Below are 23,080 nucleotides of genomic sequence, written 5' to 3'. Positions count from 1 at the left end.
ATCATGTAATGCTGCCATAAAGTTAACAAATTTCATGACATATGCCTGATTCTCATAGTCACACAACACACACACACAGAGGAACACACCTGGTGTCATAACCAAGTACACACTGGTCTTCCACCAGTCTCACCAGCCATCTCACCTTCAGCCACACATTCACCTCCCCACCCACGTCCAACAGTCAGACCCATTCACACGGTCACATCCCAGTTTGTGATCACTGACAGTCGCTGGGTCAGACTGACAAACCTGTAATACTGCAATAGTTAAGCAGACTGTCAGAGCATGCTTAATGCCTGTACAACAGTTATACTGATGACTGTATTGTGTGCCTGGTGACTGTACCACACGCAACTGAGCCGGCAAGTCCGTGTGCTGGACGATTGTACCGGGCACAGCCGCGCCGATGTCTGTACTGTATACCTGCCGTCTGTCCTGCATGCCTACCGACTGCCCCACGGGCAGCCATGCCAGCAAGCATACTGCATGCCCGAAGCCCGTACCGCGTGTTCGACAGACCAAGTGAGACAGGACTAACGCTGAGGTAATTCAATACTTTATTATCAGCAGTCAGACACTCGGGGCTGGACTGGCCCCTCACTCCTCGCCCTCGGGAGGGAGGATGATCTTGTCGGGGTTGAAGTAGTTCATGCTGATGGCCGGGAGCCCCTCGGCTTCTCTCTGCTTCAGCTGCCGCTCGGCCTCCCTCCGGGCCCACTGCCGCATCCTGAGGGAGAGAGAGAGAAGATCCTTCAGTGCTGACCAGGCTGGTGGCGGTGGCTTACGGTTCGAGTGCTTGGAGGTAAACACCGACAGCAGAGGAGGCTCCGAGGGAGGGTGCACCCAATTGACCATATAGAGGACTGGGGAGAGAGCGGGAAAACCCACTCAGTCCATCCGTCTCACCTTCTGGGTGGACGCGAGAGACACCCAACCCAGGGAATGGCCAACTGGGGGCGGGCGCAATGACCATGTGGGAGAGGGGGGTAATAGTGAGGGAGCCGGAGGAGGGCACTGGGGGAGGGGAGTAATGCCTAGAGAGGGAACGCCGAGGGAATGGGAGGGCTGGGGAGATATCGAGCTGTGCAGGGAGAGGAGAGGAGAGGAGAGATGCAGAGACACGTTGCAGCAACATCAGGATATAAAAATACCAGCTCAGGAAGCTATTTCAGGAAGCTGAATATATTATCAGCCAAACACAGAGACCTAACATCTCCTGGGGAATGCGTCCGCAGTTCCTGTTGCAACAGCAACAGATACTGGGAGAAGAGGCAGGGAGCGTCTCCGTGATCCCCCCACCCTGTCTTCTTGAACCCTTTCCCCTCCCTTTGCCATCACCATGACTCCCTCCCTCACACCTCCGCCAGTCTCCATGGCCCTCGCCCTCCCCTACACCCCTCTCAGCCTTTGTACCACTCCCTGTCTGCGATCCTCCTCCCTCCCCATGTCCCTCCTCGTGTCTGTGACCCTCTTCCTACCCTACACCCCTCCCCCTCTGTGACCCCCGACCTACCCTACACCCCTCCCCATCTCTGTGACCCCCTCCCTACCCTACACCCTCCCCCTCTGTGACCCCCTACCTACCCTACACCCCTCCCCATCTCTGTGACCCCCTCCCTACCCTACACCCCTCCCCATCTCTGTGACCCCCTCCCTACCCTACACCCCTCCCCATCTCTGACCCCCTCCCTACCCTACACCCCTCCCCCTCTGACCCCCTACCTACCCTACACCCCTCCCCATCTCTGTGACCCCCCTCCCTACCCTACACCCCTCCCCCTCTGTGACCCCCTACCTACCCTACACCCCTCCCCATCTCTGACCCCCTACCTACCCTACACCCTCCCCATCTCTGTGACCTCCTCCCTACTGTACACCCCTCCCCATCTCTGTGACCCCCTCCCTACCCTACACCCCTCCCCATCTCTGTGACCCCCTCCCAACCCTACACCCCTCCCCACCTCTGTGAGCCCTTCCCTCCACTGCACCCCTCTCCCTCTGACCCCCTCCCTACCCTACACCCCTCCCTACCCTACACACCCCACCTGTGACCCCCCTCCCTACCCTATACCCCTCCCCACCTCTGTGAGCCCTTCCCTCCACTGCACCCCTCTCCCTCTGACCCCCTCCCTACCCTACACCCCTCCCCACCTGTGACCCCCGCCCTACCCTACACACCCCACCTGTGACCCCCCTCCCTACCCTATACCCCTCCCCACCTCTGTGAGCCCTTTCCTACCCTACACCCCTCTCCCTCTGTGACCCCCTCCCTACCCTACACCCCTCCCCACCTGTGACCCCCTCCCTACCCTACACCCCTCCCCACCTGTGACCCCCTCCCTACCCTACACACCCCACCTGTGACCCCCTCCCTACCCTACACCCCTCCCCACCTGTGACCCCCTCCCTACCCTACACACCCCACCTGTGACCCCCCTCCCTACCCTATACCCCTCCCCACCTCTGTGAGCCCTTCCCTACCCTACACCCCTCCCCACCTCTGTCTGTCCCTCCCTCCCCTAAACCCCTTCCAGACTCCATAACCCCCTACTTCCCCTATGCCCTTCCCCATCTGTAGCGTGCATGAATTAACCCTACCCAGGAAAGTGGGAAATGTCCGGTCACATTCCTGACACAAGTGAAGAGATTCCCTCACCGGCTGGAGGTGAGTGCATGCACTGGTCAGGTGGAGTTATGTCACACCTCGGACACAGGGACGGGCAAAAGGCCTTGGACAAGAACAGGAGAATGGAAAGGAGAGCAGAGGAACGGTGTTTAATCACACAGCACTCCCAGCTCACAGACAATTCATGCATTGGCACAACTGGGGCAAGAACTAGGCCACAAACGACACGCGCACATTTACATACTGACAGCTCAGGAGACAAACTGCAGGGTGTCCCAACTACGAACAGCCTAGCACATCAGGGAACTGTATCCCAAATAGTATCCAGTACCGGTGTTAGAGTGATGGACCCGTCCCCACCGGTACCGTACCCCGGTGTCACACAGTGACAGATCTGTCCCCACTGGTACCGTACCCCGGTGTCACACAGTGACAGACCCGTCCCCACCGGTACCGTACCCCGGTGTCACAGTGACAGACCCGTCCCCACCGGTACCGTACCCCGGTGTCACGCAGTGACGGACCCGTCCCCACCGGTCCCGTACCCCGGTGTCACAGTGACAGACCCGACCCCACTGGTACCGTACCCTGGTGTTACACAATGACAGACCCGACCCCACTGGTACCGTACCCAGGTGTTACACAATGACAGACCCGACCCCACTGGTACCGTACCCCGGTGACACACAGTGACAGACCCGTCCCCACCGGTACCGTACCCCGGTGTTACACAGTGACAGACCTGTCCCCACCGGTACCGTACCCCGGTGTTACACAATGACAGACCCGTCCCCACCGGTACCGTACCCCGGTGTCACGCAGTGACGGACCCGTCCCCACTGGTACCGTACCCCGGTGTTACACAGTGACGGACCAGTCCCCACCAGTACCGTACCCCGGTGTCACACAGTGATGGACCCGTCCCCACCGGTACCGTACCCCAGTGTCACACAGTGACAGACCAGTCCCCACCGGTACCGTACCCCGGTGTCACACAGTGATGAACCCGTCCCCACCGGTACCGTACCCCAGTGTCACACAGTGACAGACCAGTCCCCACCGGTACCGTACCCCGGTGTCACACAGTGATGGACCCGTCCCCACCGGTACCGTACTCCGGTGTCACACAGTGACGGACCCGTCCCCACCGGTACTGTACCCTGGTGTCACACAGTGATGGACCCGTCCCCACCGGTACCGTACTCCGGTGTCACACAGTGACGGACCCGTCCCCACCGGTACCGTACCCCGGTGTCACACAGTGACGGACCTGTCCCCACCGGTACCGTACCGCGGTGTCACACAGTGACGGACCCGTCCCCACCGATACCGTACCCCGGTGTCACACAGTGACGGACCCGTCCCCACCGGTACCGTACCCCGGTGTTACACAGTGACAGACCCGTCCCCACCGATACCGTACCCCGGTGTCACACACTGACAGACCCATCCCCACCGGTACCGTACCCCGGTGTCACAGTGACAGACCCGTCCCCACCGGTACCGTACCCCGGTGTCACAGAGTGACAGACCCGTCCCCACCGGTCCCGTACCCCGGTGTCACACAGTGACAGACCCATCCCCACCGGTATCGTACCCCGGTGTCACACAGTGACAGACCCGTCCCCACCGGTACCGTACCCCGGTGTCACACAGTGACGGACCCATCCCCACCAGTACCGTACCCCGGTGTCACACAGTGACGGACCCATCCCCACCGGTACCGTACCCCGGTGTCACGCAGTGACAGACCCGTCCCCACCGGTACCGTACCACGGTGTCACACCGTGACCCAATGTTATGAAGTGTAGATGGGGATATTTGCTGATGCTTCCGCCTGTATTATTGACAGAAATGTGCTGATAACAGTTCTGTCCGACTGACTCCGGCACACCTGGTTACCTAGTGAGGGAGCAGCTTCTTTTTCTGGGAGATGGTGATTGAGGTCATTGCTATTTTTATATCCGTGACTTAACTCTGTGAAACCTTGTCTCGGCAAACAAACACATGCACAGTGACAGACCCGACCAACTGCGACGGGCAACTGTCGGCTTACAGAAAGCAACAGGTGGAGTGCTATTGTCAGCGCGGTCTGGCGCGGGACTGCAAGACGGAAGTGTGCTTCTGGCCGGACGAGACAGAGGGGCGCTGAGAAGGGGCCAGCGCGCCACGGGAGTGGGCGGCGACGAACATTCTTGGCGGGAGGAGGGAGCGTGGAGCGGGCACCTCGTGGAGGGAGGGGGCGGCGAGCAGCGAGTGGGTACAGGGACGGAGAACGAGTGTCACCTACCCTCGGTCCGGCAGGTAGTGAACAAACGCCGAGCCTATGACGATGGCCACGGAGATGCCGCAGAAGAACGCCAGCCTCATGTTCCACACGTCCACCGCTGGGTCCGCGCTAAAACCGTGGTAATCCGGGTTCTGTGACGGGAAGGAGTGAACGTCAGACAGCAGGGAGCAGAGATACAGAGACAGGAACTGTGCAGAGTGCTCCCAGTTTGGGCTTGACCCGGGGAGATGGAGAAAAGAACTGGCCACGATCAAACCAGTGACAGTCCGAACCAGGGACACCGCGAGGGAGCACCTCACTTGGAGAGACCGGAAGTCACAGGAGCAGAATTAGGCCATTCAGCCCATCAATTCCATTCCACCATTCCATCTTGGCTGATTTATTACCCCCCCCTCAACCCCATAACCTTTGACGCCCTGACTAATCCAGAACCTATCAGCATCCATTCTAAATATACCCAGTGACTTTGCCTTCATAGCCACTCCGGGCAACGACTTCCACCATCTGGCTAAAGATATTCGTCTCCGTTCCAAAGGGACGTCCTTTTGTGGAAACATCCTCTCCATGTCCACTCCATCTTGGCCTTACAATATTCAAGGGGAGATTTCCACCCCCCCACCTCATTCCAGAGCCATCAGCCACTAACCTCTAAATTAACCCTTTCATTCCTGGAATCATTCTCGTCAATCTCCACTGGACCCTCCCAGATGTCAGCCCAAAACTGCTCACGATACTCCAAGTGGGGTCTGACCAACGCCTTATAAAGTTTCGATATTATATCCTTGCTTTTATATTCCAGTCTTCCCAAAATGAATGCCAGCTTGAAGTTAACCTTTCGGGAATCATGCACGAGGACTCCCAAGTCCCTGGTTTCTAAACAAAGCCCTCAATTCCATCATCCCGATCTTAGTGTTAGATCCCGGGGAGGCAGTGGGCTGGCTCCATGGCTGGAAGCAGAAGGTGGTGGTTGAGGGCTGGAGGCTGGTACATGGGGGTCAGGGTTGGCACCTTTACTACTTGCAGCTAAGATCAAGGATTTAGACACGGATGCACAAAGCAGGGTGAGCAAGTCTGCCAAAATAGTGGCGACAGGCAATGGAGAAGATCGTGGAAAATTACAGGGGTTTCTCGATCAGCTGAGGATGGAGGCCGAGGACTTTGGAGGCAAACGGCTTCCAAAACCAAAATAAATTTATTATCAAAGTGTACACCCAGTGGTCACTTTATGAGGTACGCCTGCTCATTAACACAAATACCTCATCAGCCCATCACGTTCCAGCAACTGAGTGCACAAAAGCACGCAGACACGGTCAAGAGGTTCAGACTGAACATCGGAACCGGGAAGAAACGCGATTCAAGGGACTTTGGGGAGTGATTGTTTGTGGCAGATGGGGTGGCCTGGGCACCCTGAGTTTCTGGAGTTCACAGAGAACGGTGTGAAAACCAAAGCGAAGCATCCAGTGAGTGGCAGGTCTGTGGGCGAAAACACCTCGTTGATGAGAGAGGTCGGAGGAGAATGGCACAACCTGACAGGAAGGCGACAGTAACTCAGATAACCGTGGGCTACCACAGTCGTGTGCAGACCAGCACCTCTGAACGTACACGTCAAAACTTAAAGTGGATGGGCTACAGCAGCAGAAAACCACAAACATACCCTCCGTGGCCATTTTTCTTAGATACAGGAGGTGACTAGTACAGTGGGCACTGAGTGTACGTCACTATACACCACCTTGAGATTTGTTTCCTTTCAGGAAAATAAAATAATAAATAGAATTTATGATAAACTATACATAAAGACTGACAACCAACGTGCAAAAGACAATTTCTACAAATAATTTTTTAAAGTAAATAAATAATACTGAGAAGATGAGATGTAAAGACCTGAGAATAGGTTGTCTAATTCATTCACTGTTGAAGTGAGTGACATAATCTACACTGCCTCAGAATCCTAATGGTCAAGGGGTAACAACGGTTCCTGAAACTGGTGGTGTCTGACTTAAGACTCGTGTCGTTCTGACACAAATGCTTCTCCCACCCCCTACCCAGGCATAAGTAATGGGGAGCGTTCAGGGTGGCACGGGCAACTTCGATGTCATGTATTGAGAGTGCACATTAGCCCTTTGTGTATCTGGTGGAATGGGGGAGACCCCCAGCATCCGCAGGGTGGGGTTAGGTCTCCCCGCTGCTGTGGAACAATCTGCCGCCGAACTTGTGCAGGAAGGGTGGGGAAGTTGACTGCTGCTCTCCTAAGGAGCAGGAAAACATTCCACCCCCTCTGCACCCTCTAATCTCCCCCCCCCCCGCTACATACTCTTCACAAAGAGTTTACCTCTCCTGCGTACTAAGAAAGCTCACCGACATCTCAGCTTTAGAGGAAGCTAGCACGTGCCCAACGACTCACCAGATCACCGGGTTTTGACCCGCATCACAGACAGCATCCTCACCAAAAGGCAGCTGCTTTACCCGAGACTGCAGGAAGCCGCGAGTCAGCGCCCCCCCCCCATGGACTCTGTCTACTTCCGACTGTCCCCACTCTCCCCTCTCCTCTCTTTCATCGGGCAGAAGATACAAAAGCCCGAAGGCACACTACCACCAGGCTGAAGGACAGCTTCTATCTTCCAGATCAAAGGCTACTGACCCACTGACGACATCTCCTCATACGGGGACGAAACGAAGATCGGAGAGCAACTCAACCATCAGCCAGCTGAACTACACACTTTCCACACCATCTCCTGTTCACTTTGAACATTCAGCAATAACAAACCAATTAGCAATACTAAGATTTATTGAGTGTGCCTGCAAGAAAATGATTCTCAGGGTTGTATATGGTGACATACACATACTTTGACAATAAATATACCTTGAACTTTGAGCAACCCCAGCCTCACTGAGAGCAGACAGACATAGGAGCAGAATTAGGCCATTTGACAATAGACAGTAGGTGCAGGAGTAGGCCATTCGGCCCTTCTAGCCAGCAACGCCATTCACTGTGACCTTGGCTGATCATACCCAATCAGTACCCCGTTCCTGCCCTCTCCCCATATCCCTTGACCCCACTATCTATAAGAGTTCTATCTAACTCCCTCTTGAATGCATCCAGAGACTTGGTCTCCACTGCCTTCTGGGGCAGAGTATTCCACATATCCACCACTCCCTGGGTAAAAAAAGTTTTTCCGCATCTCTGTTCTAAATGGCCTACCCCTTATTCTTAAACTGTGGCCTCTAGTTCTGGACTCACCCATCAGCCGGAACATGCTTCCTGCCTCCAGCGTGTCCAATCCCTTAATAATCTTATATGTTTCAATCAGATCCCCTCTCATCCTTCTAAATTCCAGTGTATACAAGCCCAGTCGCTCCAATCTTTCAACATATGACAGTCCCGCCATTCCGGGAATTAACCTTGTGAAACTGCGCTGCACTCCCTCAATAGCAAGAATGTCCTTCCTCAAATTTGGAGACCAAAACTGTACACAATACTCCAGGTGGGGTCTCACCAGGGCCCTGTACAACTGCAGAAGGATGTAGAAGCTCCTACACTCAATTCCCCTTGTTATAAAAGCCAGCATGCCATTAGCTTTCTTCACTGCCTGCTGTACTTGCATGCTTGCTTTTATTGACTGATGTACAAGAGCACCTAGATCTCGTTGTACTTCCCCTTTTCCTAACTTGACTCCATTTAGATAGTAATCTGCCTTCCTGTTCTTGCCACCAAAGTGGATAACCTCACATTTATCCACATTAAACTGCATCTGCAATACACTTGCCCACTCACCCAACCTGTCCAAGTCACCCTGCATTCTCATATCCTCCCGACATTTCACACTGTCACCCAGCTTTGTGTCATCGGCAAATTTGCTAATGTCACTTTTAATCCCTTCATCTAAATCATTTATGTATACTGTAAACAGCTGCAGTCCCAGCACTGAACCTTGCGGTACCCCACCGGTCACAGCCTGCCATTCCGAAAGGGACCCGTTAATCGCTACTCTTTGTTTCCTGTCAGCCAGCCAATTTTCAATCCATGTCAGTACTCTGCCCCCAATACCATGTGCCCTAATTTTGCCCACTAATCTCCTATGTGGGACTTTATCAAAAGCTTTCTGGAAGACCAGGTACACTACATCCACTGGCTCTCCCTTGTCCATGTTCATAATTACATCCTCAAAAAACTCCAGAAGATTAGTCAAGCATGATTTTCCCTTCATAAATCCATGCTGACTCGGACTGATCCTTCTACTGCTATCCAAATGTGTCGTAATTTCCTCTTTTATAGTTGACTCCAGCATCTTTCCCACCACTGACGTCAGGCTAACCAGTCTAGAATTCCCTGTTTTCTCTCTTCCCCCCTTTCTTGAAAAGTGGGACAGCATTAGCCACCCTCCAATCAGCGGGAACTGTTCCTGAATCTATAGAACATTGGAAAATGATTACCAATGTGTCCACGATTTCTAGAGCCACCCTGGGATGCAGACCATCAGGTCCCGGGGACTTATCAGCCTTCAGACTCAACAGTCTACCCAACACCGTTTCTTGCCTAATATAAATTTCCTTCAGTTCATCCTTAACCCTAGTTCCTTTGGCCACTGTTACATCTGGGAGATTGTTTCTGTCTTCCCTAGTGAAGACAGATCCAAAGTACCTGTTCAACTCGTCTGCCATTTCCTTGATCCCCATAATAAATTCACCCGTTTCTGTCTTCAATGGCCCAATTTTGGTCTTAACTACTTTTTTGCTATTCACATACCTAAAGAAGCTTTTACTATCCTCCTTTATATTCCTGGCTAGTTTACCTTTGTACCTCATTTTTTGCCTTTTTAGTTATCTTCTGTTGCTCTTTAAAAGCTTCCCAGTCCCCCGGATTCCCGCTCATCTTTGCGGTGACATACACATACTTTGACAATAAATATACCTTGAACTTTGAGCGCCTCCAGCCTCACTGGTAGCAGAATTAGGCCATTTGGCCCATCAAGTCTGCTCATCCATTCCATTTTGTTGGATTTATCATCCCTCTCAACACCATTCCCCTGCCTTCTTCCTGTTACCTTTGAAGGACCTATTAACAGTTTTAAATGACTTGGCCTGCACTGCTGTCTGTGGCAATGAATTCCACAGATCCGCCACTCTCTAGCTAAAGAAATTCCTCCTCATATCTGTTCTAAAGGGGCACCCTTGCATTCCGTGCTGTGCTCTGTGGTCCTTGGTTCCCGACTCCAGGAATCATCCTCTCCCTGTCCACTCTATCCAGGCCTTTCAATATTCGATAGGTTTCTATGAGGTCACCCCTCATTCTTCTAATCTCCGGCAAGCACAGGCCCAGAGCCAGCAAACAATCCCATGTTCACTCTTTTGTTCCTGGTATAATCTTCATGAACTTCCTCTGGACCCTCCCCAACGCTGCAAGGAGCCCAAAACTAAACAGAAAGGAAATACAAACAAGAGAAATTCTGCAGACACACACAGAATACTGGAGGAACTCCACAGGCCAGGCAGCAAGAGTGAACAGTCAACGTTTGGGACCCTTTAATTCTCAGAATCGTTCTTGTGACCCTCTCCAATTTCAGCACATCCTTTCTTAGATAAGGGGCCCAAAACTGCTCACAATACTCCATGTGGTCTGACCGCATCACATCCTCACTTTTATATTCTACTCCTCTTGAAATTAATGCTAACATTGCACTTGCTTTCCGTTTGACCAACCCAACCTGCAAGCTAACTCTTAGGGAACCCTGCACGATGACTCCCAAGTCCATTTGCACCTCTGATTGCTGAATTTCTCCTCTTTTAGAAGATAGTCTGTACTTATTCCTTCCAAGCTTGGCAATCTCTTGGAAACTACTTCTGCTCTTAAAGAGAGGGGCATTAACAGCTGGACAACAAACGCCAAGCCAGCTGCATGACGGACACAATCCTTCCCACCATCAAGGACATTGTCAAGAGGTGCTGCTTGAAGAAGTGGGCATCCATCATTAAGGATCCACATCTCGACTGATTACTACAAATGGGGAAGAAGTACAGGAGCCTGAAGGCACGGGCTCAGTAATTCGGGAACAGCTGAGGGTGGTGGTGAATATTGGCGGCTCAGGTTGATGTTAGGCTGTTGGCTGAGCTTGGCAATTCGCTCGCAGACGTTTCATCACCGGCCAAGGTGACATCACCAGTGCGCAGTTGCTGCTGTTTCTCTCTGGGAGTGCTTGCCTCGCCCCTGATTGGCTACCCCTTCAGTTGACATTTGAATTCTATTGGCTAACCCTTCAGTTGACCTTTGAATTCCATTGGCTCACTGTTCTTTGGTCCTGATGGGTTTGTAGATAGTGTCTATTTTGACACGTTCGTTTACGAAGCTGTGAGAAGAGAACCATGCGTGGTCCCACTTCAAGTGCTCTCCTTCTTGTCAGCTGATTTCTGAATAGTCCAAGAACACTACATCATTATCCTCCCTTGCAATGTTTACTTGTCTGTGACAGGAATTTCAACGCCTTCACTGTACAGCAGCCACAATACAAAAACCTTCACAACACACGTCAGTGAAAACCAAGTTGAAGACTGCCGAATACGGAAAGGCCTAACGATGGATCCCCTGCACTCTGTTCATAGACTTCCACCTGCCTTCCAACACTCTCGTCTGCCCCCTTAGGCCCAATAGAACCAGGAGGAAAAACACTTCGGGTTCCCCTTCAATGAACAACTGCATTCTGCAACGCCCGGTCAACTGCACCCTGTGTCCCAGTGGTCTTTGCCTCTGACTCAGAAACAAACTATGGCTCCCCATCACATTTCAGGACCAAAAGCTGCAGCACCACTACCCCAGATTCCTCCACACAACACAGACCCAGAAAGGGGTGGAAAAAATGACACTGTCCTCCATACCTGCAACTATCAACATACCGTCCCATCACACACTCCCGGGGTGAGACACAGAGTGAATCTCCCTCCACACCGTCCCATCACACACTCCCGGGGTGAGACACAGAGTGAATCTCCCTCCACACCGTCCCATCACACACTCCCGGGGTCAGACACAGAGTGAATCTCCCTCCACAATGTACCATCACACACTCCTGGGGTCAGACACAGAGTGAATCTCCCTCCACTCCGTCCCATCACACACTCCCGGGGTCAGACAGAGTGAATCTCCCTCCACACCGTCCCATCACACACTCCCGGGGTCAGACACAGTGAATCTCCCTCCACACCGTCCCATCACACACTCCCGGGGTCAGACACAGCGTGAAACTCCCTCCACACCGTCCCATCACACACTCCCAGGGTCAGACACAGAGTGAACACCCTTCCACACCGTCCCATCACACACTCCCGGGGTCAGACACAGAGTGAAGCTCCCTCCAGACCGTCCCATCACACACTCCCAGGGTCAGACATAGAGCGAAGCTCACTCCACACACTCCCGGGGTCAGAAACACACTGAATCTCCCTCCACATCGACCTCTCACACACTCCCGGGGTCAGACACAGAGTAAAGCTCCCTCCACACCGTCCCATCACATATTCCCGGGGTCAGACACAGAGTGAAGCGCCCTCCACACCGTCAAATCACACTCTCGCTGGGTCAGACACAGAGTCAAGCTCCCTCCACGCTGTCACATCACACACTCCCGGGGTCAGACACAGAGTGAAGCTCCCTACACACCGTCCCATCACACACCCCCAGGGTCAGACACAGAGAGAATCTCCCTCCACACCGTCCCATCACACACTCCCGGGGTCAGACACAGAGTGAAGCTCCCTCCACACCGTCCCATCACACACTCCCGGGGTCAGACACAGAGTGAAACTCCCTCCACTCTGTCCCATCACACACTCCCGGGGTCAGACACAGAGTCAAGCTCCCTCCACACCGTCCCATCACACATTCCCGGGGTCAGACACAGAGTGAAGCTCCCTCCGCTCTGTCCCATCACACACCCCCAGGGTCAGACACAGAGTGAATCTCCCTCCACACCGTCCCATCACACACTCCCGGGTTCAGACACAGAGTGAAGCTCCCTCCACACCGTCCCATCACAACTCCCGGGTTCAGACACAGAGTGAAGCTCCCTCCACACCGTCCAATCACACAATCCCGGGGTCAGACACAGTGAAGCTCCCTCCACACCGTCCCATCACACACTCCCGGGGTCAGACACAGAGTGAAGCTCCCTCCACTCTGTCCCATCACACACTCCCAGGGCAGACACAGAGTGAAACTCCCTCCACACGATCCCATCACACACTCCCGGGGTCAGACACAGAGTGAAACTCCTTCCAGACCGTCGCATCACACACACCCGTGATCAGTTACAGAGTGAAACTCCCTCCACACCGTCCCATCACACAGTCCCGGGGTCAGACACAGAGTGAAGCTCCCTCCACACCATCGCATCACACACTCCCGGGGTCAGACACAGAGAGAATCTCCTTCCACACTGTCCCAGCACACACTCCCGGGGTCAGACACAGAGTGAAGCTCCCTCCATCCTGTCCCATCACACACTCCCGGGGTCAGACACAGGGTGAATCTCCCTCCACACCATCCCATCACACACTCCCGGGGTCAGACACAGAGTGAAGCTCCCTCCACTCTGTCTCATCACACACACCCAGGGTCAGACACAGAGTGAAGCCCCCTCCACACCATCCCATCACACACTCCCGGGGTCAGACACACACTGAATCTCCCACCACACCGACCTCTCACAGACTTCCGGGGTCAGACACAGAGTGAAACTCTCTCCACACCGTCCCATCACATATTCCCGGGGTCAGACACAGAGTGAAGCTCATTCCACACCGTCCCATCACACACTCCCGGGGTCAGACACACAGTGAAGCTCCCTCCACACCATCCCATCACACACTCCCGGGGTCAGACACAGAGTGAATCTCCCTCCACTCCGTCCCATCACACACTCCCGGGGTCAGACACAGACTGAAGCTCCCTCCACACCATCCAATCACAGACTCCCAGGCTATTGAAAAGGAACACGCGCAGTCCACAGTGGCCTTGGAGGAGTTTCGAGACCGTTGGGCTCCGCGGGGTATAAATGCCATCGTGGATAGGGATGGCAACATTCTGGTGTAATGTCTATTGTCTATTTGTAGTGCAGTAATTGTGTTTGCCACTGTTTTGTATATATTGTATAGCACCGATATTTGTAATAAAGGATTTTGTAATAAATAAAAAAAAAGGGTCAGACGCAGAGTAAAACTCCCTCCACACCGTCCCATCACACACTCCCAGGGTCAGACACAGAGTGAAGCTCCCTCTAGACCATCCCATCAAACACTCCCGGGGTCAGACACAGAGTGAAGCTCCCTACACACCGTCCCGAGTGTGTGAGGCTGCAGCCTCTTTTTGCATATTTGCGTGGGCTGCTTCTCGCCTTCTGGCTGCATTTTAGTCCCATCCTGTTTATATATGGTCATCCAGTAAGGAAGGGGGCAAGGAGGGATGAGGATGTCCTAGTCAACTTGCTCCTGGGGCTGGCGAAATCCGCCATCCGTGGGTCTTGGAAACGGGTGGCGGGAGGATCTCCCCGGGCAGACTGCCTGGCAATGTTTAGGGGGTATGTTCGTGCCCGGGTAACTATTGAAAAGGAACACGCGCAGTCCACAGCGGCCTTGGAGGAGTTTCGAGACCGTTGGGCTCCGCGGGGTGTAAATGCCATCGTGGATAGGGATGGCAACATTCTGGTGTAATGTCTATTGTCTATTTGTAGTGCAGTAATTGTGTTTGCCACTGTTTTGTATATATTGTATAGCACCGAAATTTGTAATAAAGGATTTTGTAATAAAAAAAAGGATCAGACACAGAGTGAAGCTCCCTCCACACCGTCGCATCACACACTCCCGTGGTCAGACACAGAGAGAATCTCCCTCCACACCGTCCCATCACACACTCCCGGGGTCAGACACAGAGTGAATCTCCCTCCACTCCGTCCCATCACACACTCCCGGGGTCACACACAGAGTGAAGCTCCCTCCGCACTGTCCCATCACACACTCCCGGGGTCAGACACAGAGTGAATCTCCCTGTACTCCATCCCATCACACACTCCCGGGGTCAGACACAGAGTGAATTTCCCTGTACTCCATCCCATCACACACTCCCGGGGTCAGACACAGAGTGAAGCTCCCTCCACACCGTCCCATCACACACTCCCGGGGTCAAACACAGAGTGAATCTCCCCACACACCGTCCCATCACACAATCCCGGGGTCAGATACAGAGTGAATCTCCCCACACACCGTCCCATCACACACTCCCAGGGTCAGACACAGAATAAAGCTCCCTCCACACCATCCCATCACACATTCCTGGGGCCAGACACAGAGTGATGCTCTCTCCACACCGTCCCATCACACATCCCCGGGGTCAGACACAGAGTGAAGCTCCTTCCACACCTTCCCATCACACACCCCCGGGGTCAGACACAGAATAAAGCTCCCTCCACACTGTCCCATCACACACTCCTGGTGTCAGACTGAGAGTGAATCTCCCTCCACACCATCCCATCATACACCCCCGGGGTCAGACACAGAGTGGAGCTGTTCTGATTGCGCTGGGAAAAATCGGGGAAAAACTACTTTATGAAGGTCTTGAATTACTTGGAAATTGGTTTCCAATGTCCCTTGAATATCTAAGTGAGCGGCTGGTTTAGAGTGGAAGCTTAGTTTGGAGTTTTTCTGCCAGTTTGGACGGGGTTCGTTTACGGCTTCGAACTGCATAGCACCCTGCTGTGGCCGCTGGCGACTCGCCGTGAAGCAGTTTCGCTCCCAAAACCGGAGGCAAACGACGTTGTTTGTCCCCACTGAGATCGGGGCAACCTCCTTCCATCTCTAACGTCGGGATTCTCGTTCGGTGTTGGAGCCGAACCGTCGTTTGGGACGTCTCGACCTCTCACGGCCTGGAAGTTTCTACAGGACTAACGGAGCCTTTCCTGGCGTTGGAATTTCTGGCACGGAGCCAGCAAGGTACTGTCGAGTACAAACTTTTCCCGCCAGTTACTCAATTCGCTCCAGGACTTTACCACCAACAGCACCGTATCATTCTCGGTTCGGACACATAAGTAACATGCCGGACCAGTCTACAGGGAGTCGCAGGCCTTCGGGGAGTTATGCAAAGGCGGCTACCTCTCCGGCCTCGGACAACGCCCTGTTTCGGACTGTGAAAGTTGAACGCGGGGTGCAATGTATTTTGCGAACTGGAACTACGCTGGAAAAGTGCGCGGAGGCTATGGAGGACTTGTTGGGGAGAGATGGTGTTTTGGCCGCTGAGAAGGAGTTCGGGAAGGCGGTGTTTTATCTGAGGAATGATGAGTTGGTGCATCGGGCCCTCAGTAGAGGGATCACGGTGGAGAACATCTTTTTACAGATGGAGCTAGTGACAGCTCCCACACAACGCATCGTCCTCAGTCACGTACAGCCTTTCATCCCCAACGAGGACCTGCTTCCCGCACTGGCCCGCTTGGGGCAAGTACGGTCAGAGATAACTGCCATCAGGCACAAATTCAGGAGGCGCACCCTCCGGACCGTAATCTCTTTCCGGTGACAGGTATTCATGAAACTGGAAAAGGAGGATGAAGTTGAGGGCCGGTTTACTGTCCGGCACGAGGGGGTAGATTATCAGGTGTATTGGAGCTCTGAGCGCCCACGGTGCCATGCGTGCGGGGAGGTGGGGCACTTTCGGAGGGGACTGTCCTAGCACCCGAAAACCCAGGGAGTCCACTTCAGGAACTTGTGCCCCAGCTACCTTTGCCCCTGATCCCATCCCTGCTCCTATACCTGTGCTGACCCCTGCTCCTGCTCCTGCCCCTGACCCTGTCTCTAACCCTGCCCCTATTCCTACGTCTGCTCCTACCCCTGTGGTTCAGGCGGGTGATCCTGGGGCTACGTGTGGGGAGGTTCAGGCGAGGGACGGGGTGGAGTCTGGGCGGGGCAAGAAAGCGAGGAAGAAGTCGAAACACGTGAAGAAGTCGGCCCCCGAGACCGCAGAGCCCACGCCCATTTGCCCTGAGGTGGAGGGGGAGACTCGGGGAAGCGTACGGTTGGACGGGGCGATAGGAGCGGAGAGTACCGCGCTGTCGGTGAATTCTGCACCTGTGTGCTCCTCCGGCTTGAAGAGGAGATGGGATTGTTCCCCCAAGAGGGCAGAGAATGCAGATGAGGGGGAGTCCCAGAAAGGGGTGGGGATCCGGGTGGGAGTTGTGTCTAACCCTGAATCCCCAGATGTAGACACCAGTCCTGGGGTGGGTGGTGTGGTTGTGCATGAAGCTAGTGCTGGGCCTGTTTGCACGCCTAAAACAGACCTGGAGCCCTCCACCCAGGACTTAGCAGTAAGCTCCTCCCTGGAGGCAAATGTATTAAGTAGTACAGGTGGAGAGGAGACCAGGCTCTCTCACAGTCAGCATCAGGCTGCCGGTGAATCCATTGGACCAGAGCTGCTGGGGTCCCCTTCATGCCTGTCTCCTGGGGAGGGTGATGTAACCTGCATGCCGACCCCATCAACTAATGGCCTGCAGGGAGTCCCTTGGGATTTTCCCTCCATCGTCGCAACTGTGGGTAAGACTGCTGCGACGGTGGAGCGGGAAGGTATAGGGGAGGTACCTGCTGTGCAGTGTAGGTTACAGGGGCAGCCACCTTGTACACCAGATGAGGAGGACAGTGGGGGATCTGTCTGCAGTGAGGGGTTGGAGGGGGATTCATTTGATAGCGAGACAATGGACATCCTCACCCCTCCAGAGAAGTCCCCATTGATACCTGTGGAGGAGATCAGAGAGTTTATTCACTCCTCCGTTGGTGCAAAGCATCGGCCTAAACTAGCCTCGCTTCGCTGGCCTAGCATGTCGAGGCTGGTGAAGTCCCTGAGGGTCATCCTCAGACGGAAGGGGAAGGGGAAGAGGAATGCTGTGTCAGGGAATGACAGGCGGCAGCTGAAATCCTTCCTGGATGACCTGATGCGGGACATCAGGATGAAAAGCAGCCTCGCTCCTTCGGGAGATGGTGGGTCACAGGGTAGCGATGGTAGCAGTCGGGCCCGGAAAGCAAAGGATATTCTCGGTTTTCTTCGGGAGAGTGCGGCTGAGGGCGCCATCGCTCTCAGTGGGAAGGGGACTGGTGCTGAGGCCTAGTGTGCTCCCGACATGAAGCTTACCATAGCTAGTCTCAATGTGAACGGTAGCAGGGGCTCTCCCCGCAGGTATAACAATCTCTCAGTCCTCAGGGACGGGAGATACGCGGTGAGTTTCCTGCAGGAAACCCATACCACCCCGGGGGACGAGTCTGCTTGGCTCCTGGAGTGGCAGGGCAGGGTCTACATGAGTCACCTTAGCTCCAACTCTAGTGGGGTGGCGATCCTGTTGACCCCAACCTTCCGGCCAGAAATCGTAGGAGTCCAAGATGTTGTGCCCGGCCGTCTGCTCCACCTGGCTGTGCGCCTGGATGGTGTACCGTTACATTTTATCAACGTGTACGCTCTGAGGCGCGGGGTGATGCAGATGCGCCTATTCTGTCAGCTGTCCGCCTTGCTGAGTTCCATCGACCCGGGGGACTGCGTCGTCCTCGGGGGAGACTTCAACTGTACCCTCGAGGTGGAGGACCGCTCGGGCCTCCAACGCGACCCGGCATCAGCGAAAAAGTTAAAGGAGCTAGTCGGCTCCTTTGACTTGGTGGACAGCTGGCGGAATCTTCACCCCGACTCTAGCGCCTTCTCCAGAAGATCGAGAGAGGGGGGTTCCCGGATAGACCGCCTGTATATCTCTCGGGCTTATGTCTCCCGCGTGTCGGCTTCCTCCATGCGGCCGGTGTCGTGCTCGGATCATCACCTTGTGTGGATGGAATTTACTCCTCTGCACCCTCGGGTGGGGTCTGGGTATTGGCACTTTAACAACCAGCTACTGGAGGACAGCCGATTCCGGGATTCATTCCGAGCGTTCTGGGCCACCTGGAGAGGGAGACGGAGAGAGTTTGGCTCCCTACGGCTGTGGTGGGATGTGGGCAAGGCCCACATCCGGTTTTTATGTCGGGAGTACACTAGGGGGTCGACAAAGAGGCGGGACTCTGAGATTGAGCGGCTTGAGAGAGCGTTGCTTGACCTGGAGACCCGTCTTGGTTCGACCGGTGGAGACCATCAAACGTGGCAGGAATACCAGGAGAAGAAGGACGCACTCAGGAATCTGCAGCTTCAGCAGTCCCGAGGTGCGTATGTGAGGTCGCGGATCCAAATGCTGCAAGATTTGGACCGCGGCTCACCCTTCTTCTACTCGTTGGAGAAGTGGCGGGGAGTTCAAAAGCAGCTGGTGGAGCTACTGGCTGCTGATGACTCCTCCATCACGGATCCTGACGAAATTATCGAAGAAGTCCGCACTTTCTATCGGTCCTTATTCTCACCGGATCCGTCAAATGCGGGGGCGTGCAGTGAGGTCTGGGAAGATTTGCCAAAGGTCAGCCCTGATGACGCAGCGCGTCTGGATGCCTCCCTGACTGGGGAGGAGCTGTCTGCTGCCCTTCGGCAACTCCGGAGGGGTAAATCCCCTGGCTTAGATGGTCTGAGTGTGGAGTTTTATCAGGCTTTTTGGGATGTCCTGGGGGTCGATTACAGCCTTGTTCTAGGGGAGAGCCTAGCCACCGGGGAATTGCCCCTCTCATGGCGGAGAGCTGTCGTGGTCCTGCTGCCCAAGAAGGGAGACCTTCGCCTGCTAAAGAACTGGCGCCCGGTCTCCCTCTTGTGCGCGGACTACAAGATCTTCGCCCGGGCAATGGCCAACCGTCTTGGTTCAGTACTGAGACAGGTGATTCATCCTGACCAATCTTACACAGTCCCGGGCCGCTCCATCCAGGACAATGTCCACCTAGTACGGGACCTGATCCACCTGTACCAGGAGACTGGGACCCCGGCAGCGTTTCTTTCTCTTGACCAGGAGAAGGCGTTTGACCGGGTAGACCACAGTTTCCTGGTGGGCACTCTGCAGGCCTTTGGGCTCGGACCACACTTTGTGGCCCGAGTTCGGCTCCTCTATTCTGCGGCAGAGTGCCTTGTTAAGGTCAATGGATCACTGGCAGCACCCATTCCCTTCAGGAGAGGAGTACGTCAGGGATGCCCCATGTCCGGTCAATTGTACGCGATCTGTGTCGAGCCATTCCTGAGCCTCCTACGGCGAAGGCTGACAGGTCTGGTTCTGCGTGAACCGGACATGGAGGTCGTCCTCTCGGCCTACGCCGATGATGTACTCCTCATGATGACAGATCCCAATGACCTGCGGAGGATGCGCGAGTGCCAAGACATTTTCTCGGCAGCATCCTCCGCCAGGATCAACTGGGCGAAATGTTCCGGACTCTTAGTGGGTCAGTGGCAGGTGGACTCCCTGCCGGAGGAGATGAGAGCTTTTGAGTGGAGTACTCGGCGTCTCCTCTATCTGGGAGCCTACCTGAGTCCTTCTGGGGAGACCTGGCTGGCGAACTGGCAGGACCTGGAGATGAAAGTCATGGCCCGGCTGGGGCGCTGGTCAGGCCTTCTCAGGGTGCTTTCCTATCGAGGCAGGGTGGTGGTCATAAACCAGCTGGTGGCCTCCATGTTGTGGTATCGGATGGTCACCTTGGCCCCTCCTGCCCCGTTTGTTGCAAGACTGCAGAGGAAATTAGTGGACTTCTTCTGGGGCAACAGGAAACACTGGGTCTCTGCAGCGGTCTTGAGTCTCCCAGTGGGGGAGGGCGGACAGTCGCTGGTGTGCGTCCGAACGCAGCTGGCGGCTCTCCGCCTCAGGACTCTGCAGAGATTCCTGTACGCCGAGCACCCTCCCAGGTGGCACGTGTTGGCGACTTTCTTCCTCCGGAGGGGCTGCTGTCTTCATGAAGACATGCGGCTACCACCGGCGGGTGTCAGCCGTACTGCTTTGCGGAGTCTGCCCGGCTTCTATCAGGACCTACTGAGAGTCTGGAACATGGTCGCCTCAGGCCGGGAATCCCCTCCTCTGGTGGAGGTCGGGGTCCTGGCCGGCCCTTGCCCTACCTCAGTGGCTGTCGGTGCGGCTCAGTTGTGTGGACCGACTCAGGCCGAGCTGCTGGTCGGGCCCAGACCCCGCAATCTTCTCCGGGAGCCGTGTCCGCACAACTTGAGCCGTCTCTCATCGATACCCACAGTCCCATTCAGGGATGCAAGTAGGAGGTATCTGTATGGGCTACTACTCCACATCCTCCACTTCCTTGCCCTTGTACACCGTCCCGACACGCCAGGCGGTCGGTCCTTCCACCCAGAGGTGAGGAGGGTCCCCACTGGAAGTCCCTTTACGCCGGGGTTCTTCCCATGCACCTGGGGGATCTCGGCTGGAGGGTACTGCATAGGGCAGTGCCCTGCAATAAGTTTTTCAGTTTGTACATGGACTTCCCACCCGCATGCCACTTCTGCGGGCTGGAGGAGACCGTGTACCACATGTACATGGAGTGTGTGAGGCTGCAGCCTCTTTTTGCATATTTGCGTGGGCTGCTTCTCGCCTTCTGGCTGCATTTTAGTCCCACCCTGTTTATATATGGTCATCCAGTAAGGAAGGGGGCATGGAGGGTTGAGGATGTCCTAGTCAACTTGCTCCTAGGGCTGGCGAAATCCGCCATCCGAGGGTCTTGGAAACGGGTGGCGGGAGTATCTCCCCGGGCAGACTGCCTGGCAATGTTTAGGGGGTATGTTCGTGTTCGGGTAACTATTGAAAAGGAACACGCGCAGTCCACAGTGGCCTTGGAGGAGTTTCGAGACCGTTGGGCTCCGCGGGGTGTAAATGCCATCGTGGATAGAGATGGCAACATTCTGGTGTATTGTCTATTTGTAGTGCAGTAATTGTGTTTGCCACTGTTTTGTATATATTGTATAGCACCGAAATTTGTAATAAAAAAAAAAGGGGTCAGACACAGAGTGAATCTCCCTCCACACCGTCGCATCACTCACTCCCGGGGTCAGACACAGAGTGAATCTCCCTCCACACCGTCCCATCACACACTCCCGGGGTCAGACACAGAGTGAATCTCCCTCCACACCGTCCCATCACACACTCCCGGGGTCAGACACAGAGTGAATCTCCCTCCACACCGTCCCATCACACACTCCCGGGGTCAGACACAGAGAATCTCCCTCCACACCGTCCCATCACACACTCCCGGGGTCAGACACAGAGAATCTCCCTCCACACCATCCCATCACACACTCCTGGGGTCAGACACAGAGTGACGCTCCCTCAGCGCCGCCTCACCTTATCATACAGGTTGACCTCGCGATGCGGAGCGTCTCCATGCCCGACACCGAGGGGGGGCTCCTGGACTAGGGTGGTGGATGCAGCCTCATCGCGAGGAGAGTGTCCGACGGCCCGGCGGGGAACCAAGGCCTGCACCCCGGCCGCAGACCTGCAATGGCAGCTCCCCAGCCGCCTCAACAGTGCAACACTCCGCGCCGCCATCTTCAACTGACGCTCCGCTTTTCGTCACGCCCTCAGACTGACAGACATCCCTGCTCTCCAATCCCTTGAACGGACACCCTTACGCTCTGCCCACCCACGCACGTCTCATTAATGACAGACAGTCCCACTGTCCAATCGACTCCTTCAGCCACACAAATATCGATGATAGACATTCACGCTTTCCATTGGTCGCTTGGACCCGTCGTGACATTTTCCCCCATTCCCGTCTCCCTCCCTTGCCATACAGCCAATGGACGCTTTCGCTTCGAGTCATGGCTCTGTGATAGACAGCGCGCTTATCCCATTAGACGCCTCGGCAAACGTCATGGATCCGCAGTCTTGTCTGACAGACAGACTCGCTGTCCAATCGTTGGCAGAACCCGTTGCTGCGCTGCCTCCGGACCCGCCCTTCAATGGCCGCTGGTCCCGGCCCCGCCGTTCCATAGACAGATAGCCGCTCTGTCCAATTGAAGCCGTGATCTTGTGACTGACAGTCTGCTGCTCCAATCGGTTGATCGACATTGAGAGACGTCAAGTCAAAGTCAAAAACACAAACTGTTCTGCAGGTGCTGGGACTCCGGAGTAACGCATAGAAAATGCTGGAGGAACTCAGCAGGTCAGGCAGATGTGGATAAATAGTTTCATTCTGGCATCTTCCCCTTTCATTTCTAGTCCTGAGGAAGGATCTGAGCCCGAAACGTCAACTGTTTATTAATTTCCGTGGAT

At 54.8% G+C, this 23,080-nt stretch overlaps 1 protein-coding gene across 1 annotated transcript; it reads right to left on the bottom strand.

Annotated features, from left to right (window-relative positions):
* Window positions 1-542: 542 nt before the first annotated feature.
* ndufb11 (NADH:ubiquinone oxidoreductase subunit B11) lies at window positions 543-22,389 on the bottom strand. Its single transcript, XM_059949483.1, has 3 exons — window positions 22,151-22,389; window positions 4,920-5,050; window positions 543-730 (listed from the first exon to the last, which is right to left on the bottom strand). Exons 1-3 carry the CDS (start codon window positions 22,352-22,354, stop codon window positions 601-603), a joined length of 465 nt encoding a protein of 154 aa, XP_059805466.1. The 5' UTR covers window positions 22,355-22,389; the 3' UTR covers window positions 543-600.
* Window positions 22,390-23,080: the final 691 nt, after the last annotated feature.

Source organism: Hypanus sabinus, chromosome 24, assembly GCF_030144855.1.
Source record: "Hypanus sabinus isolate sHypSab1 chromosome 24, sHypSab1.hap1, whole genome shotgun sequence".
In the NCBI taxonomy this organism is placed as follows: domain Eukaryota; kingdom Metazoa; phylum Chordata; class Chondrichthyes; order Myliobatiformes; family Dasyatidae; genus Hypanus; species Hypanus sabinus.
This window is presented reverse-complemented; position numbering and strand designations above follow the sequence as displayed.

Coding starts and splice junctions, on each gene's coding strand:
- ndufb11 (XM_059949483.1), bottom strand. CDS start 22,354: ATGGCGGCGCGGAGTGTTGCACTGTTGAGGCGGCTGGGGAGCTGCCAT. Junction 5,051..22,150: donor AGGTCAACCTGTATGATAAG/GTGAGGCGGCGC, acceptor TTCCCGTCACAG/AACCCGGATTACCACGGTTT. Junction 731..4,919: donor CACTACCTGCCGGACCGAGG/GTAGGTGACACT, acceptor TCTCTCCCTCAG/GATGCGGCAGTGGGCCCGGA.